We start from the raw sequence: 19,847 nt of genomic DNA on the forward strand, positions 1-19,847 counted from the left end.
TTAATGAGTCTGTACAGTTTTAGGACATTAAAAAGGTGTTTGTGAAACAAAAAAAATGAGATCATTGACAATATTAATATATTTATATTAATACCAACAAGGCTGTTATTTTTTTCTTGTTTAAGTTTAGAACATTAACCATTCATTTTAAAATTCAGGGTAGTAGTCATCACATTGCCAGTCACCATGTCTGTTTCTGAGCCTCCAGTGTGGTTCAGGGTCTTTCCAGTTTCCAGGCAACTTGAAACACGGCTCTCACATGGAATGAAAAGAAAAATTCACAAGGAATCTACACGAAGATCAAAAGTTGCTCTTGGCCTCTTTCTTGAGAAATGATGCATGAAAAAAAGAAAATAACATAACTGTGACCAAGTTACCCTCTTAGTTTACTCACGTTGAACTGTTACCCTCTGAAATAAAAATAAAAAAATCTTACAGTACAGTACATTACATTTTGTTTTACTTCACTTGAATTGCAAGTTGGGAGGGCTGGGATAGACCGAAACAGACATGAATTGACCAAGTCCACAGTGAACATGACTGTGTGCATCCACACAGGAATCAGAGGATAGTTAAACTGAATTTTTTTCTTTTGTCTGTTTATTTTTTTTTGTAGCAACGTTCATGTCAACTAAACCCACACGTCTTTCTCTGCTGAACCTCAACAAGTCCTCTCCACCCCAGCAGTGAGAACCAGGAGGAAGATAAGTGTGAAGTCTCGCTTAATCATTTTTCTTCTCCCCCTCTGGTTTATCCATGACAGCTACAGCATTTGCTGCCTCTGCTGTGCTGTTCTGAGTGTGGTCCACTCCACTGGTGCCAAACTCATTGACTCTGTTGGGATCAACCCGATAGATCCAGCGCTGGTAAAGGTAGATGAAGAACACCACATCTGCAAGAGAGGAAACCAATCACTCATTAAAAAAAAACATTTTAGAATGAAATCTTTCTTAAAATATTTTGATTTCCTTTCTGACAATACAGTCAACTGATTCACATACCGAGTCAATATTGGTTTTTACAAGAATAGCAGGATTAACCCACCCTAGAAGGTTAACTCTGACATTTCCATGTTGTTATTCAAAATGAGAACAAGTTCAAAAATGAAACATTGTGGTTAAAAAAAAAATTTTAAATTATGAAACCTAGAGTAACACTTCACAAATCACACTATATATACAAACCACAAATAGATACATTTCTGTAAAGCTGTTGGATGAAAGCAGGTCTGCCAAATCTTACTTACTAAAAAGTTAATTTGAATTTTTAAAAAACTGCTAAACATATATACAGACAGGCTTTTTACCATCTACTGGTCTGAAGGAAGCAAACTGCAGCAGGACCTAAATTATGTAAAGCTTAGCTTGAAGTGGTACTGGTTGATTTGCAAAAATAATTTGAGGAGTAGACAAAAACTTGGCCATAAAAGAAAGTCTTATTTACTCTTTAAAATCTACTCTGGGTGTGCCTTATTCTTGCAATTCAAAACAGTCCTTCCCCCATAATGCAAGCAAATCTGATGTCAAAAAATCACAATAAACAAATATTAGCTTATTGAAATACAAGTACATAACAATTGGTTTTACTAATGATCCACATCACTTCTGGATTGACGCTACATTTTAAAGGTATCTGAACAAAACTGACCATCTCTGAGGCATCCTATCCTGTACATCATGGGCATCTTGATGACGAAGGCAAAGAGGTCATCAATGAAAGTGTTCAGAGCCTTGTAGGTGAGCATCCTCCATGGGAGGTGGGCTACAGATTTCATTTTGTAGTTGATGAATAGTTGTGGCGTCATTGTAATGAAACCTAAGAACCAATGCAGAGACAGAAAGCAGCTTGTCACATTCAAAAAATAAAAAAAATAGAATCATCAACACAATTATGAGCAGATAACAGTCTTTGGTGAACCATATTTGATCAATTATTAATTCCATTGGAGTGAAAATATGCAAAATTGCAAAAGTACTTGTCTAAAAGAGAATAACTAATTTACAGACAGTCAATTCAAAAATTTTATTAAAAAAAGCATGTAATTGATTTTCAAAAATATTTTCTTTATTTATGTTTGCAATTTATTCCGTGTAACAGATGTTTGCGTTTTTATTAGGTCTTCCGGTTTCGTTTCAGTTTACTCCTACTTGTGATCCAACTTACATAAAGTGGAGTGTGCAGCTTGTCAAGTCCTGCATTTAAAATAACTAAACGGGAAGTTCCTTTGTACACCTGGATCAAATTTTTATTTTCAGTTTTTCTAAATGTAATTCACTTCCCATCTACAATCAGTATAAAAAAGAACTATAGAGAATTTAGATATAGTGCACTTTCAAAACTTACCAAAGGTTAACAAGAAGCCATAAAGCATGCCGAGTACCCACGAGTACCACCCTTTGTGCTCTACATACAATAAACTATAGACCGCATAGCAGCCAAACAGAGGATAGAGCAGCCATGACAGGTACTTGAAGGCCATCTGGAAAGACCAAGACAAAAAAACATGTAAAAACTTATTATAAGCCTCTTTTTTTATAAGATAAGCAGCTCCACATAATTTCATAGGAGGATTTTAAATGTGTATTCCTCACTATAAAACAATTTCTGAGTATTCCTCTTAAAACCCGCACTCTGAGAACCAGCCCCTCCCAACCCGCGCGGTAAACAAGCAGGTTCTCACATTGTGACGTAGACCTGTGAAAACCGCCCCTTCTAAGCAACTCATATTTTATAAATAATTTGTTCTTTAGTGTGCCAAAGGTAATTAACCCTGGTTAATTAACCCATAATTTACCCTGAAAGGCTTAAGAAAAGCATGGTATAGACCTTTTAAGTTTAATAATTTATTATGTAGAAGTGTCCCACAGAAGCTGTAGAGCACATATGTAAAGATTTCACTTACATCATCGTAAATTTTGGTTGAAGACTGCACGTATGTTGACTTGTCTTTGAATACTAATCTTGGGATCACTCCGGCAATTTTGTTCTCTCTGTCCAACTAAAGAGCAAAAAACAGAACAGGATTAATGGAATATAAAACTTTTTTTCATAAAAAGCTAAATGTTTGGTCATAAAGCCTTCTATTTTCTTCACACAAACAGTGTTCATGCAGACTTCTCAAATAGTACAAACTCACTAGCATGATAAAACAGGTTGTTGCGCCGTTCGATTGGTTGATTACTTACTCTGACATCCATGACCTTGGTGATTTTCCACAGGTCAATGAGAAGTCCAATGAAGACGCTGACCTGCACCACAAAATTGGTTTCGTTGTCCAGAATGTAGAGGAGGACCACTAGGGACTGAAACACCCCAAAAATGATGGAGCGAACAGACAGGCCTTCAAGAGACTGTCTGCTATTCCAAAATTGGATATCTGAAGAGAAATTTGCAAAGGTAAGTTCCAGGAGAACCATCTTAACTGTGAACTTGCTGTGGTCTCACCGTTCTTGAAGGCCAGAAATTCAAAGATGCTGTGCACTATGGAGACAACAATGGTGAGCCCCAGTAGGTAGGGGTTGGTTTCCAAAAGAGCAACCTATGATCGAAAAGTTACTCATGAGTCTGAATGTCTAAACCAGTGAGTTTCATGCAGAAAACACTTCCTTTATCAAAATAACCTTTTCGAAGCAGAAGCAGAAAAATCTATTTAAAAAAAAACTAAAGCAGTTGCAGTGAACCCACCTTAACAGAGTCCTGGTCTTCATCTGACTGCTCATAGGTATCCTCAGGTAGGAAATTCCACGGGGAGCGTGCATTCTGTGCGGCATAAAGCTGCCAGCGCCACAGGGACAGCGGGCAGTAGTTGAGGCGCAGCGGCAATTTGGTCAGCGTCTCATTGATGGGGTAGTAGTCTTTCTGAAGGTTCCAGTAGTCGTTGAAGTACACGATGGGGTAGTAGTCACCACTGACAGCATCAAACTTAACATCTAGAAAAAGTCGAAATATCGGACATGGTTTCAGACAAAACTGAAAACTTCAAAAGAAAGTTGAGTATCTTTGACATATGAACTCAGAAGACACTCACACTGGTCTAGAGGGGGTGGAACAGAGCCCTTCACCCAGGCTGTGTGATCATCTACCATGTTGATGGTGAGATTGGGGTGCCAGTGTGAGATAATCTCCACTGGACCATGGCTCTCTGCTCGCTACAAGGAAAAAAGGTCCATTCGAATTAAAACAACAAAAAAGGAAAACCTTTACAGTGTGCAACTGTAGCTTTGTGATAGTCTGAGAAGACAGTTTTATGGTTTTAACTCTGAAAACACAAACTCTTAAACCATTAAGGTTTATCAAAAAGCATCAGATTTATTAAACAGAAATAGTGAAATAAAAATCAACCTTAATCATCTCAGGATCAGCCTCCGTCTCGCCTGTAAGCAGATTCTTGGTTTTGAGGAACTTCCTCCGTTTGAACTTATTAAGCACTAACAGAAAAAAATAGTTAATAACTTCAATTGATTTTCTATTATAGCTTGAACATTTGTGCCATGCCCAGGTCCATACTTTTTGTTGAATGAACTGTTGCTAGTCTGCGATACTGCCCCTTGCGTTTAGGATCTGGGTGGAATCCACTTTTTGTGAAGTACACATGCATGTAAAGGGAGCCGTTATGCTGCAATTTCTGCAACCAAATGCCAAACATAGGACTGGGTTAGTTTCAGACACCTAAATAAAGATCAAACTTCATAACTAGTTAGAATGGAATCTCTGCTTTTCCCATCGTTTTGTCCCCCGCACACTACATCTTCCCCTCATGTTGCCCATTCCCTTTATTCTCAGGCAATCCCACCTCAGGGATGTCCAACTCTTTATACTGCTGGTAACAGCCATCTCCATCCTCCCCTGTGCTCCAGTCTCCATAGACGAGGTCTCTGTGGAACCAGAACAGGGCATCTGTATTGTTGAAGTCAGAGAACACCTCCTCCTGGGATATGAACACGTAGAGGTCCTGTAGACATGGTGAGTAAATCAAAGGTGTTTATCACATTACAGTCAGGAGACATAAGAGAAAGTGCAATTAGGTGGTGTTGAATGAATTAAGCTAGTCAGAAGGAAAGAAATAAGAAGAGATGTTCAGTTAAAAAAAAAAAAACATCTTTTCATTAGAAGAATTAGTATACCATAAGAGTATCTTTGGGAAAGAGGTTTCTGCTGGGTAATCTGGGGGCTCCTGCAGGTGTGTTTGGGTCGGGAGTGGACGGCCCTCGGCGGAACCAGCTGCTGATGGCCCAGATTATAAAGATCCTGGAAAAACATGTGCATTTAGAATATTTCGTAGTAGTTGGATCCATGCCAGACACAAAGAAAATAAAAATACAGAGGTTCCGAACAAGAGTGAAGTCAAAGCACTTTAAGAGCACAATTTATTTAAACAAATACTTTGGTGAATTTGGTGCAAAACAAATGCCTTTCTAAAAATCACAGTGCAATGTGACAAATCTTGCTTCCAGAAAACACTTGATGAGCCCCAAGTTTGAGGTAACAAACCCTAAAATGCCCAATTGTGGTACATTCTTCACCAGTTTGAAAAATACTTTTTTTTGGGGGGGGGGGGGGGTTATATGCCCATCTTACACACAGTTACATCCAACACTGTGAATGCAGGTCTTTTACACAGACTTCTGTCTCCATAGTTTATATTGGAAACAGTCCTGTACACAGTGAAAGTCCTTGTTTTAAAACAGTGATTATGGAACATTTGCCGTCTACAAGTTTCATTTCGGCTGTTTTTGAGTTGTAAAAATGCCTCATCTCTTCTATACTTAGTTCAATGTGTTTGTGAAATAAACATTGTGTTTTAATGCTGCAGATGTGCAAGACTGTGTGTGTGTGGGGAATATTATTGATTGAACATAAGTGCATATTCATTAAGGGATTTTTATTGTTTTTTAATCCAAGCTTTTAACAGGCAAACTGTATTCCATTTGTTCAGAAATAACTTCCTCAAAACAACAAAAACAGGAAAAACGGGATATAATAGAATTTCTTTAAAATGCTTGTATGGTTTATGCAAACAACAGAATTGTTGATTAAACGAGTCTTCGTGGCTATTTTTAAAGTTTTGGAAAAGTAAGGAATATTTGATGTATCATGGCGTGACGTGGCTTAGTTTAGGAATATTGCAGCCAGAAACGCATCTGTTCAGTGACAGAAAAACGGGTCAGAAGAAGTCTGGACTTCTAATTTTTCAAAACGAACTTGATGAGGTTTATGGTAACGCAACCAAATTTAACTAGGATTGATTGAAGAAGTACTGGTGTTACATTTCTTTAGTGATGTAAATTCTACTGTACGGTTTTTAGACCTTCATCATTTCATTGTCACATTATTCTTTATCTCAATGTGGAAACATACATTTTATTAGAATTAATTATAAATGTTCAAAAGTAGAATGATAAATCTAATTTTGTTATATTCACTTGATAAACATGATAAATTTTAATATAATGGATAAACTGTACGATGTCTTATATTGGAATTAGACAAGAAATGTAGGTTTTTCCATATATATTTTTGTCAAATTATTTATAACTACTATAAATTTTTCAATTGATTGCCTTTTCAGACTAATTCTTTTGAAGTATTTAGTCACACTAAACCTTTCTCTACCTTACTGCCTTGATTTTAATATTGCTGCCTCAGCCAGATTAAGCTTTTAGCGGCTTTGTCAGAGGAAGGCTTATTATATACTTGGCTCTCAAAACATGCTAGTCATTTTGTTTCATCTTTTCCTTTGTCCTAACCAAGGACAATTCCACACGTGACTGGGCTAGACGGACATTGAATTGTGGGGGAAGTGAGCCTTTTGACATGACCACAGAAAACCAGATAATCATCTAAATGTTTGGGTTAGGAGATTGTTTACGTTTCTCAAGTGACCATGTAAACAGGATAATCTTGATGTTATTTATTTATCCAATAATACAGGTGATCTGATAATAAATTTAGATTAAAAACAGTCTTGGAATTTTACACTAAAAATATTAAAATTTCCATTTTTTCAGTTTATTCTGTAATTTTATAATTGCACATGTATACAAGAAACACAGATGGATAGCATGGATCTTGAAACGTCTCTGTTTGTGGAACAAAAACAGGAAAAAAAAGCAACGCGTTTTCTGTTTTAAAGAGATGTTTGTTCCCAACATTCGCCCCCTTCTGTTCCAAGTTTAATGCAAACCCGGAAGTACCAAATGTTCCAGTTCTACCAAAAACCACTGGAAGCCCACCGCAGACAGAAGCAATTCATCATTGGCTCTCAGGTTAACCTTTGAACACCGAAGTTGTTGCCAGTGACAAGTAAATAATGCACGCTTTAGACGTACCGTAAATCTTTGACCGTTTACAGAATTACAGTGACGTGGAGAAATGCGGCTCTTCATGTAGGCTTTGTGCTGCTATACAACATATTAACCAAAAGTTTTGCTTATCAGCACAAAGCCACTTTTTGCCATTTTAGAATACACTGGAATTACTGGAACGTTAACCGTGTCAACCGTTGAAGAGTTATGTACCGTAGTCTAAAGAATGTTAACACTAGAGTTAAAGGGCCCATACTATGCCAACTCAATCTTTGAGTGTATTATAACATTCTGTCCTCACAAAGAGAAACCCAAAAGCGGTATTTTGATCCGTTCATGGATTACTGAGTATTCCTCTAAAAAACGGCGCTTTGAGCACCAGCATCTCCAAATCCACCATAACTAGTGGATTTATCACATTGTGACGTAGATAAGTGAGAACAACCCCTTCCAGGAAGAGTCTATGCTGCCAGCTTTCCCCCAGGCTGACACACACACTTTTCCTGCTGTACTAGCGTGTTTGGCAAAAACACTTTCCTTTCGGTACAATATGCTAATCGATCTTTGCAAAAGTTCGGATGTTGTTTGTTTTTGTGGGAGGAACACATACACACTGCCGAGGTCGACTCTAGAATGACATCATGAAATGGGCGACACCCACAACGAGCGAAATCGGTTCATCAGAGATTGAGTCGTCTTAAACTCAGGTTGGAAAATAGCATGCGAAAATAACCAATCTTTCATAAAATTTGCTCTTTTCAGTGCCAAAAGTAATATATTATCCTATAGATGGATATTGCTTACTATAAAAGGGTTGAGAAAAGCATGCCATAAGCCCTTTAAACTCCAGTGTTGAAAGATTAAAGTCAGATAATTAAAAACATATGTGTCTAAACTTTGTCATTTACTTTATTTTTTTATTACAACTGGGGGGTAGATTTTTACATCTATTTTCTTTGGTCCAATTTATACATACTAAAGGTCCTACTAAATGGTGTTTATTTTAATCAGCGGGTGGGTGATACAAATGGAGTTTAAAACTTTACTTTCCAAACTAGCAGTTTTGAAACATTGAGCTGGTTGAATTAAACTTAAATCAAAATACCTGTCAGGCTTCGTTTCCACCGTGCAGAAGCCTATGAGTGACGTCAGTGATGGTAAAGCATTTTAATAGCAACATAAAGCACCCAACCCAATACATCCGACTGTTTTTTCCAAATAAAATCCAAAAAAAACAAAATTTTCTCATGACTGCATTTCTAAAGTCAACAAGAAAAATGTCTGCAAGTCAAAAATTTCCAGTCGTATCCAATAATCAGATTGCTGTGCATGTAAACAAGTCTCAATGTCCTTAACAAAAAAGAACAAATTCTTACCTAAAGAGAACTCCTTTAATGACCTGCCATGCATTAGGCGCTTGCTGCTGCTGCTGCTGCTGCTGAGGGTCCTGTGCATTTCCTGCTGTCTGCACGGTCTGGTCATCTGTCGTTGCAGGAGTGCCATTGCTGCTCACCTACAAGAAACAAAAAATCATGGTCAGTGTGGCAAGGGAGCAACAATAGAAAACGTAGTAATGAAACTAATGAAAAATGGGGGGGGGGGGGGGGGGTGAAACCATAAAGCCAGCCTCTTTACTCTACTTTTAAAGAAGCCTTTCCACTGCACTGCACAAATAATAATGTGTTCTAATTAGGTCTTTTAAAAAAGTCAATCATTTGATCAAAATTCAGTCAAATCATGATGGGACAGTTTGTTTTAATGAAAACCTTGAAATCAACCCAAATGTAACCTAAACAAACAACAAATTTGCAAAAGAGAATAGTATTTAACTAACAAAACAAAAAAATAAGGATCACATGTTTCTTTTTTTCTAACATTTTAGTGTGAATTAAATGACTGTGGCACTGAAGGAAAAATGATAACATGAGAATTATTTCAAGTCATACAAAGAAAGTATGGAAGAAACTTTAAAACCCACACTTCAAACCAAAAAATTTAACCAAAAACTTAAGATTACTGTTATAAAATAGTAGGCACTACAAGCATGTGGTAAATGTAAAATTTAAGGGAGAAAAGGCCTCGGTTTAGGTAATTGACACACTACTGTGGGTCAGAATAAGAGGGGTAAAAGAAGCCCATATACAAACTGTTTAAAAATATTTGCAGTCTATTAAAAACAATCATTTAAGGTAGTGTAGGCCCCAACAGGCTTAAATGTGTCCATGTAACCCCTCTACACCACACTATCCCTTTGGCAAGGCCACAATCTATTCAAGTGACACAATGGACAAGCACATGCCAAGTCAGGAGACTCGTTCACTATCTAAACATCTAATCAGCCCTGTTGTGTTACGAACAAAAGCGAGACCAGTGATTGTCCCCTAAAAAACAAACATTACTTGAATGGGGAAAAAAAGGGTGTTCCATTTAAACACAGTACAGTTTATAATGGTTCCAAATCATAAAAACTTCTAAAATTAATAAATACAATCTATTGTACAACACTGGCCGAACAACAACTGTAGTGATTCAACGTGTTTTTCCATTTAATAAAATGCACCTTGAGCCACTGTTTTCAAACATAAATAACTTTTTTTGTTACAATGACCTCTACTCCTTTAAAAAATCATTCCAACAATTATACAAAAACGTTCAAGTTAAAGCTACAAGTAGCATTTAACTGGCCCGAGCACGTGCGAGCAACGTCCCGCTCGAGCCGTTTCGCATCGCCGCAACCACCCGCTTTGCACAAAGAAAGCATCGAGACGTCGCATTCAGTAATTCAACATCCAAGTCACGGCCTCACGACCGCAACCTAATCTTCCGAAACATCACAAACATCTGCAAAAGGCTTCAGTGTTACCAGGAATTTGTATTTTTCTACATAATTTCAAAGTATTTGGCTGAATTCCTATTTTCACCAAAAGGGGGCGCTGTAGACATGATCAATGAATCAACTTGATCTTTTTCCTCAGCCACCATTTCCATCACACATTTCCATCATACAGGATCTACCTGCAATCCCACCCCCCCCACCTGCCCCAAAGATCTGAGAACGAGATGTGGGTAAACAGTTTCAGAAGCAGAAGATCAGGAATGCTCCAGGACCTGATGGAGTGTCTACGGCCTGATTGAAAATCTGTGCTGTTCAGCTACGTGTTTGTTCTTGTTTATATCATTTAAAAAAATATCGTCAAAACAATTTGTGGTCGTGTTTTGAGAAGTGATGAACAGCTTCATGTTGTCAAGTGATGTAAGTTTTAACCTAATTAAACCTAAACATGCCACCCATCATGGTTCTCCATCTGTGTCTAAGGCTACGTTCACACCTCTACTTTGAAAAATCATTCCGACAATAATACAAAAACATTCAAAATATGCTTCACAGTCAAAGTAGGTTAAATCTTCTGGTCTAAGACAGTACATTATACTTTGGACACAGACCAAAGATTAATAATTAATCATGTGCATAAAATTTGAAGTAAGTGTTGATTGTAAAAGCCGATAAATAAGGATAGAAATGCCTCTTATCCTATGCTACCATAAAACTAAATGTTAACAACACTACCCACATTCCCAGAGTTTGTTTCGCATAAATTACTAAAATAATTGGCACTCTTACTTTGGCGAGAAAACCAAGGTTTTAAATCTGCCAATTCATCACTTATGGTAAGTCTCATTAATTACAAAAAAAGTCAACCTTATACCAAAGTTTTTGGTATAAGGTTGGAAATTTGGGTTGTTTCACATAAAGACACATTTTCTGTCAACATGGCTAAAATAGACTTTAGAAAATGTTCCCAATTCAATACTTGCTGGGTCTTTTCAATGTAGAGCTTGCAAGAAGTTACTGTTTTTTCTCCAAGCACAGTGGTTTCCTCCTACGGCCCAAAACCATTAAAGGCTGATTGGTATGTGCGGCTTATAGAAGATAGTGTGATTAAATGTGGTTGGCTGTCTCCAAATGTGGCACTGAAATGGACTGGCACCCCGCCTTTGCCCAAGGTAAATGGGAAAGGCTCCAGCAACCCCTAGGGCCCTATTAAAGATGAAGTAGTTATGGACAACATCCCAACTTTAATTTTTAAAATAAAAGTGCTGGTGTGTTGGCCCACTATAGTAACTACAGTTTTACAGCCTGATGTGGGGTTTTTTTTTACGCTGGTAATCGTGTGGAGGATAAGAACACAGAGGTCATAGGAGTCTACTGATGAGTCTTCAAAAAGTGATGATTCATAATAACCTCTGGTCACTCCTTATAAGCATTTGTCACAAAGAAATAAATAATGGTTAGCAAATAACTGCCCTAGACGCAAAAATTATAACATCACGTAAAATAGAAAAAATAAATATTTAATCAAATGACTAATATGTGCTTCTTTTGTGTCTTTTCCTGGAAAAAGTTAAGTATTTCATTTTCTAGATCTGCTTTTATTTCTGATCAAATTTATGCTTCATCACTGGGATATACTAGTCATGCAAACATCCTCCAACGTTTCCTTGACCTTTCTTTCTCTGAAAAATGCTACCAGGGACTGCAGTTTGAAAAAAATCGCCTATTTTTTCCTGAAGAAATACTTTCAGAACAAGATGTGCTTGTGCCAGTGAGTCAGGCGCACTTCTTTTTGGGAACAAACGTGAAGCAATACATCAAGACGCGAGTTCTAAGTTCATTACAATGAAAGATTTAGTACAAGATTTTTTTAAATACTGAAAAATAAACAGATTTTTAAAAAATGAGAGGAAGGTGTCGCTAAAGCAGCCCCAGCTAGGCAAGACAAGCGTTCAGGCCTTGTAATGAGTAACTGTCACGCTGCGGTGGCCAAGTGGTTAATACTTAACAGTTGCGGTCAACTAATTAAATTGCTAGTAACCTTTTTGCCACCTTTAAGGCAAGCATTCGGCGTGAACACGGCATGACTCCAAACCTTCAGTCGTTAACATTCAGGATTACTCAACACATCGGAAACGGCGAGAGGGGGTCGTTTTAAAAACCAACCGGCACTGACAACGTCACTGACTCAGGCTCGTGAAACGAATGCTACATCGTCCGGGTGACAAAACTGCCCCGGACCGCGCTCAAATTGTGCTGTGGGACATTTTTTTCCTGGACTTAACAGACACATACCGCCACAACAGTGCCATTCATTTTTACCTCGCCGTTGCTCGCAGAAGCCTTAGTTGACTCGCTCTCCTGTGTCGCCATCTTTCCTTGTCTCTATCGCGCACACACTCTTCACAGCCAGCTGCGAAACTGCGTGCCGTCTCGCGATACGTCGGTTGTCTCGTCACAGCGGTGACGAACCATACGTCACAACTCAGTGGAATTAAAAAAAAAAGAACTGTGGAATTTATCAAACACATTAGAAATACTTGCTATTCCTGAAGGAATTATGTTTATGTTTAAAGGTCTTGTACACCCATTACATTACCATATTCATTACCCATTAGAGAGTGGATTCATACAAGTACTTGGGTGTTCACCTCAACAATAAACTGGACTGGTCACACAATACAGAAGCACTGTACAAAAAAGGACAGAGCAGACTTTATCTGCTGAGGAGACTGAGGTCTTTTGGAGTGCAGGGATCACTCCTAAAGACTTTTTATGACTCTGTAGTGGCATCAGCCATCTTTTATGGATTGGTCTGCTGGTGTAGCAGCATCTCGGCTGCAGAAAGGAAGCGGCTGGAGAAGCTTGTGAAGAAGGCCAGCTCCGTTCTGGGGCTGCCTTTGGAGTCAATGCAGGAGGTGGGAGAGAGGAGGATGGTAGCTAAGCTATCATCCATGATGGAGAACGACGCCCACCCCATGTATGAGTCCGTGTCCTCTCTGTGCAGCTCCTTCAGCGTCAGACTGATGCATCCTAAGTGTCTGAAGGAGCGACACCGCAGGTCGTTTCTACCTGCTGCCGTTAGACTGTACAACCTTAACTGCTCCCAGTGAACCACGTTAAACAACATCATCGGCTCTGTCATATTTCTTTTATCCTGTGCAATAACCGATATATGGTCATCCTGTGCAATTTTTTTTGGAAATGTATGTGTATATTGTGTATATATGTGAGTATATTGACTCCATAGTTTGTTTCTTTTATATATTGCTCTCTCTCTGCCCTGTACTGCTGCCGCAAAAAGGAAATTTCCCCATCGTGGGACGAATAAAGGAATATCTTATCTTACCCTCACGTTCAGTCTCTTTATTTGAAACCAATATTGGTAAGACCAGCTTAATAAGATCCCTGTTTCAGAAAGATATTATTGCACCTGCACCAAAAGTGACCCACTATTGGAGAAAATTTGCCCCAGATATTGAATGGAAGAAAGTTTGGACTTTGTCTTCCAAATATTTAATTTCAAATAAACCCCGGGATGTTTGCTTTAAAGGTCTTCACAGAGGCTTGATAGAAACTGCTCCTTTTGTAAATTAGACACTGAAACAATTATACATCTATTCTGGAAATGCCCCCTAACAAGAACTTTTTGGAAAGACTTCACCTCTTTTATTCAATGTAAAATTTATAAAAAGATTTGATCTGGTATACAAAGATATATTATTATAAAGCCCTTATTCAAACTTTTTATGATTGAGTTAAACAAATATACCAAAACAATAAACTCTTCTTCTAACCCCAAAGCTAGAAGAACTTTTGACACCTTGGAATATTTAAATGTAAAGAATAGGAACTTACTGCTTTTACTGCTTTTGTTAATAAATAAATTGTTTTTTTCCCCTTGTTGTTTATGTTCCCCTGACACTTTTTGTTACTCATTTTTCTGTGTATTTTAAAGTTGACTCGATTTTGTACTATGATTCTTTATATTTTCAATGAAGATTTTAGAAAGAAAAAAAAACATCAGAAATTATAGTAAATTAAGTAAAAATTGACCTTCATTAATAATGTACATAAATCAATTTTAAACAGATTTTCGGCTAGAACAGTCTTTGTTACAAAACTGATATTCCAAGTTAAACAAATTAAACCTTTTATAGTAATGAAATATTCAACTCTGTAGGAAGTAATTGATAAATGTATGTCATCTTTACATTGAAAGAGAAGCCAAAATCTTTTAGAATTCATAGTTAATTAGGCAGCAGTTAATAACTATTCTCCCAACATCTACAAAGATGGAACTTTTCTATGCTTTTCTACACAATTACAAAACAAATCTTTGTAAGAAAATCAATAAAGCTTGTCAAGTGCCAAACTTAAATTATAAAGCTTACACTAAATTGTATAAAATACAGACTAAATCAAGTGATCAGTCACAAAGCTTTTATTTTGAGCATTCGTTTTTTGGCACATTTTTTAGATCGTCAATGAAGACTTCAATGAAACCTCTAAATGTTCTGCTAACAATTGTTCACCAAGTAATGATGATCCACATTTCTTCTGTGAAACTGAGAAGAAAAAAAAAGGCAGCCATTTGCGGCATTAAAAAAAAAACAGAAATAAGGCAAAAAGTTTCAAACCTAAGTTGTTTCAAGCACATGGATGCACTCCTGATAAAAAAAAAACATGTTTAACTGGAGAGTGAGCCATACAACTGGACCTGAACACATTTTGATGTCATTTTCATGTAGTATTAACAAATGGCATCAAATCAAGAATAGAGTTTTGAATATGCAATACAGACACTTTAGTGGGGGGGGGGGGGGGGGGGGCATACCAAGGACTGAAGGGTAAATAGGAATGAAGTTTAAACACACAAAATTCAAAAAGGGTTCACTCCAAAAAGAAAGACAAAGGGCAAGAATTTATTTCACAGTTTTAAACCATTCCCATAGAGTGTGATCTGAAGTTTCATCTCCAGTCAACAGACTATAAATTGCCTTTTTTGAAAATTCCGGTTAAGCAGTGAATGCAATTCCACACTGCCTTAACAGATCCTTCTGAATTTTGGAAATAATTTGGCATAACAGAATAATTTAGGGTTTACAATTTAGGAGGAAATGTAAGAAGTGTCATAGATAAAATGTATTAGTACTCACACAATGCTTTTTTTAAAACCAAGGACAATTACAATTTTTACAGCAAAAGCAGGAAAGGGATAACTTCACCTGAAAATGATTTTTCTTAAAAAGAAAATATTTATTTGTGGAAGCAAACAGATTTGTGAACTGCTGTTAAGACTGCCAAATGTGCAAATAGGAATAACCCTTTTCATTTACCAGAAAAAATAAAAAGAATTAACAAACTCCTATTTAAACCACACTTTTTATTACAGGTAACAATGAAATAGTTTTTGTCTGTTGTAGATGTTTATGAAACACTTCTAAGCTGAACTTTTTGCAAATTGTATGTGTGACGATGTGCCTCTGTCCTGCAGCAATGAAGGAGAAATGAAAGCTAAAGTGCTTTTAGGATCATGCCTTACAGAGGCAAAAGATAAGTGTTACAATAGAAGGACCATCTTCTCTGAATGTTGAGCAGATTTGAGGTTAGAATTTAAATGTTCAGTCAAACATAAAGAGAGCAAAGAATACAAGATTTTTTTTTAGTCCTACATCTCATCCAAGCCGTAATCCTCCTCTGGGAAGTCACCAACAGTCACATTCAGGGGCCTTACGAATGCACCGTATTTGTCTCCACATTCAAAGTATTTCCTCCCATTGACACTGTAAAAGACAGGGGGAATGGGGGGGGGGGGGGGGGAGATCCAAATATAAGTTAATTAAACAGACATGTTTCCAGGTACAGAAATGAACCTAAAAAATTTAGTTTTCTTTAATATTATTTAACTTTTCACCTATTATAAAGGAATTATACCTTTTTTCTTGTTTTTTTTTTTTATCACTAATAGTCTTTCTTTCTAATACAAACGTAGAACGTTCTTTCAAAATAAAAACATCATCACCCACTAGTATGAGTACTATAATTTTGTGAGGCTCCACCGAGGACCCCATGAATAAACAGTAACAATTTATATGGATGGAAGTTCATCTGTTACTAATGTATCACTATTCACAGTTGTTCTTAATCTTAAACTTTCCTTTTGAAATATTGACATCTAAAACATTTCAGATATATTTAGCACTGTGCAGGCAGAGACCAAAAGGGTCCACTGCGGGCAAATTAATTCAAGTTAAAAGTTTAATAACAGCCTCTGCTTGTGATTACCGTACACACATGTTAAAAAATGGCAAAAATGTTAAACAATGAACTCGAAGCAGACAGCTTTCTCAGCATAAGGAATGTGAACATTTCATTTTTTGCAACTGCAGTATGAGACTTTTGTTCTATGTAAAATAAAAAACTTAAACCACTAGTATCACAGATGATATATAGGACAACTCAACATGCTTTAAGCAAATAGAAAACAAATGAGATGTCAAAAAACAAAAGCTCTTACGTTCCATTGTGTTTGCCCAGGGGCTCATCATACTTCACACCCACCCAGTAGCCTGGCTTAAAGTCTGTTGTCCCTGAAAGAAAAATACGGGTTTTAAACTACTTAATGTGTTTTTACAGTCCAAAAAAACTTCTCAATTTAAATATAAAATCTCTGCGCGTCGTTTTGTAGATAATACTCATTTAAACAGAAATAAAAGCCATTATATACCAACTTACAAAACATTGACCTTAACAAAAATTGAGGTCTAACATTATACATTAAAAAACAAATCTATAAAGAACAGAAATAGAATGTGAACACCTACCAACATACATTACAGTAGCAAGTTTGGTGGGCTGCCTTGGTCCTTCTACTTTGCAACGATTGCCAACAACAATAGAACTAGCAGCAGTTTTTTGTTCCTCTTCATGAGCAGCAAGATCAGCTTGCTTCTTGGCCATTTCTTCCTCGTTAAACCGCCCCAAACGCTGTTTCTTCAGGAATGCCCTCACTGAATCTAAAGAACATAAATAACCCAACTTTTTTTTGAAAAAAAATCTATAAATGACAAGTAAAACAATTAATATAATACTGCAGTCCTTACTAAGTTAGGATATTCTAATTCATAGAAAAGACAAAAAAAGCCTCAGCAGCCTCTTTGTTTGAGACAATCATTTATGATAGTGAGAAATGAAAGTATTTTTTGTATATAGAGCACACAAATTCCTTTAGGTACTGAGTAATTTTATTCCAAAACTATAACAAAGAGAGAAATAATGATACCTGATTTTTGTTCATAGGCTTCATCTGGAAGCTCAAACTTTTCCACTTTAGAAACATCATAAAACTCGCCCATCTGACCTCCACTTTTATCAATCACCTGCACAGAAAAGAGAGATTTAAACCAAGAAATGCATACATTGTGAATGGATTAAACAGATATATGATACGGGGGCAGGGCCTTCCTTTATTCTTACTTAAGAGAACAGTTGTGCATATTAAAGACGATTTTGAACATGATTAAAATGTTAACTCACAAAGATGAGTGAAGAAGTGCTTCTACTGAAATCATATGTTAAAAATAACAGCTAGTGTTCCCTTAAATCAAGATACTTAACATTTTATTTTTTGATTTTTCTGCTCAAATATAGATGATTATAAATGATTAGGCATAAAAACCATATACTGGATAAAGCAATCAAATATGTCCCTCCAATATTGTTGCACTCATAAAACAGCCTCTCCAATAAATGCACCTGCATTCATAATCATGACCAGTACTGATACCAGTCCCCACGGCATGGCAGATGACTGAGTTATTGCTTAGCTTTCAACTTTTACAGTTTCAATTGTTTAATTGCTATTACTAAAAAATTAGGATTCACGTACATGTATTCTGCAGTTGTCATCGACAGGATACGAGCCAAGCAAAGCGTCATCATTCTCCATTTTCTGTAGGAATTTATCACAGCCGCTGAAGATTTCCAGTTCCATGGAGGAGGCTGGTGCACCTACAATAGTCTCAAGCCTTGCCTGAACACACCACAGGAAAAACAGCACATGGATGAAGAAGAAAAAAAAAAAAAAAAAATTTATTTCTCACCAAGAATAGCAGGTCACATGTAGAAAATCCTTGCAATAAAGTTTTGTGGAGATCTCACCTTCAGTTCGGATATAGTAATCCCTCGATTGAACCTGTTCATCATCTGAACAGAAGAGAGCGAGCTTGTTATGCGTACTTCCACGACAGGTTTGGAAACGATTGTCACCTCTTTGTCCATTTCACTGTTTCAACGTGGTTGGAAGTGAAGAGCTGGAAAAAAAAAAAAGAAAAAAAAAAGTCAAATGGACTGTTTTACACTTTCATGAACATTAAGCCTTCAATTAGGACTGCATGATGTCCCAGAAATTCATTAGAAGCACAATACCAACAAGTTAGGAATAAATACCGGTTCATAGCTATAATAAAAATGGGGCCTCTGTTAAAATAGTAATGCTTTCTTCAATTTATTTAAATAAGTAAAGTTTGCATCATCACTGTGACCATGCATAAATGAATGAAGATTTAAAAAGGGTCTTTCTCTGTAAACAAAAAAAAGCTTCATTTAAATTCTCTTTACAATTTTCCTGTCTTTGCAATTTTTAAAGCTCAGCATTTCACATTTTCATCAACACCAGAATACTAATTTCCTTTCCTTTTATTTCGGAACTCTTTAGCTGGCATTTATAGTTTGTTTATTTAAATATATAAACAAAAATTATTTTTTATCTTTAATAAAAAAAACTGTTCCATAATGTATTCATTTATCTTTAAAGCTACATTTCATTCTAAAATCTTTGTTTTTCTTTTTTATTAATTAGTTAATTTCTTATAAGATGGTAGAAACAACATTCCCGAAACCGAAACGTCTGAGTTAAATCAACTCGTTCATAATATACAGACAATCGCCGTTTAAGCTAGCTGCATGCGTAGTTAGCAGGATCACTGTCACGTTGAGAAACCTAACGGGAATGCAAACAACGTTACTTACAAATGTGTGCTTTCCTCGAATCAAACACTGGAGAAAATGGGTGAACCTTTGACTCGTTTATACTAAAGTTTAGATATTTAAGACCAAGTAGTATTATTTAGAGAAGATAAAAGCAGTCTCATTGCATGATAATCCGTGAAATTTGTAACCTCAGTTCCTGTTACGCTCCGTTTAGGAAGCTTCTTCCGCCCTTCCTAAAACGCACCAATCATTTCTGACGTTGAAAGAATCTAACCAATGAAATTACAATAGATGTTGGAAAAGGACAGCCCACTAATTTGATTGATAAATGCCCAAGCCAATCATCGTACAATTTGCACAATGGCAGTTCAGTGCGCCACATATTTTGGAATTTTAATCTTAATTCAACTAGAAGACGTTTTTTTTATTTTATTTTACATCTCCAGTATTTCCGATATCATTTTTGAGACTACAACAAAATATACCAAATTAATTTTCCAATCACAATATATTTCAGACTAAATAGTAGTGGACACTATTTATCTTTTAAAATGTAGTTTAAAAAGCAAATTCATTTGTAATTTTTATTTTATGTAAATTAATCGCTGAATTAGAAATCATCTTCAGTAAGTTTTATGTTTATTTCAGAAACAACTATGGATCATTACAGACACTCAAATAATCATTAAACTGTAATGTTGGGTTTCTATTGATAG

General features: G+C 36.5%; 2 protein-coding genes across 4 annotated transcripts; both read right to left on the reverse strand.

Moving 5' to 3' along the window:
* Positions 1–64: 64 nt before the first annotated feature.
* Positions 65–12,609, reverse strand: clptm1 (CLPTM1 regulator of GABA type A receptor forward trafficking). Of its 2 annotated transcripts, none has more exons than XM_023961744.2 (14): positions 12,460–12,609; positions 8,681–8,817; positions 5,124–5,247; positions 4,793–4,951; positions 4,507–4,624; positions 4,342–4,427; positions 4,028–4,148; positions 3,685–3,929; positions 3,445–3,538; positions 3,186–3,376; positions 2,903–2,998; positions 2,344–2,479; positions 1,648–1,815; positions 65–892 (listed from the first exon to the last, which is right to left on the reverse strand). In XM_023961744.2, the coding sequence occupies exons 1-14, from the start codon at positions 12,508–12,510 to the stop codon at positions 723–725; spliced, it is 1,896 nt and encodes a 631-aa protein (XP_023817512.1). In that variant the 5' UTR covers positions 12,511–12,609; the 3' UTR covers positions 65–722. The 2 variants fall into 2 exon arrangements, with proteins under 2 accessions (XP_023817512.1, XP_023817511.1); XM_023961743.2 differs by having other exon boundaries at positions 12,433–12,549.
* Positions 12,610–14,563: 1,954 nt separating this feature from the next.
* tbcb (tubulin folding cofactor B) lies at positions 14,564–19,386 on the reverse strand. 2 transcript variants are annotated; one of them, XM_023961721.2, is made up of 7 exons: positions 19,171–19,386; positions 18,301–18,452; positions 18,029–18,172; positions 17,423–17,519; positions 16,965–17,156; positions 16,658–16,730; positions 14,564–15,923 (listed from the first exon to the last, which is right to left on the reverse strand). In XM_023961721.2, exons 2-7 carry the CDS (start codon positions 18,418–18,420, stop codon positions 15,809–15,811), a joined length of 741 nt encoding a protein of 246 aa, XP_023817489.1. In that variant the 5' UTR covers positions 18,421–18,452; positions 19,171–19,386; the 3' UTR covers positions 14,564–15,808. The 2 variants fall into 2 exon arrangements, with proteins under 2 accessions (XP_023817489.1, XP_078786064.1); XM_078929938.1 differs by having other exon boundaries at positions 19,320–19,346.
* Positions 19,387–19,847: the final 461 nt, after the last annotated feature.

The sequence above is a fragment of the Oryzias latipes genome, chromosome 13, assembly GCF_053564925.1.
Source record: "Oryzias latipes strain Hd-rR chromosome 13, Olatipes_Hd-rR_3.1".
NCBI lineage: Eukaryota > Metazoa > Chordata > Actinopteri > Beloniformes > Adrianichthyidae > Oryzias > Oryzias latipes.

Coding starts and splice junctions, on each gene's coding strand:
- clptm1 (XM_023961743.2), bottom strand. CDS start 12,510: ATGGCGACACAGGAGAGCGAGTCAACTAAGGCTTCTGCGAGCAACGGC. Junction 8,818..12,432: donor TGAATGGCACTGTTGTGGCG/GTATGTGTCTGT, acceptor TGTTTCTTGTAG/GTGAGCAGCAATGGCACTCC. Junction 4,428..4,506: donor AACAGTTCATTCAACAAAAA/GTATGGACCTGG, acceptor TTTTTCTGTTAG/TGCTTAATAAGTTCAAACGG.
- tbcb (XM_023961721.2), bottom strand. CDS start 18,420: ATGGACAAAGAGGTGACAATCGTTTCCAAACCTGTCGTGGAAGTACGC. Junction 17,157..17,422: donor AGCCTATGAACAAAAATCAG/GTATCATTATTT, acceptor TATGTTCTTTAG/ATTCAGTGAGGGCATTCCTG. Junction 15,924..16,657: donor CTGGGCAAACACAATGGAAC/GTAAGAGCTTTT, acceptor TGTCTTTTACAG/TGTCAATGGGAGGAAATACT.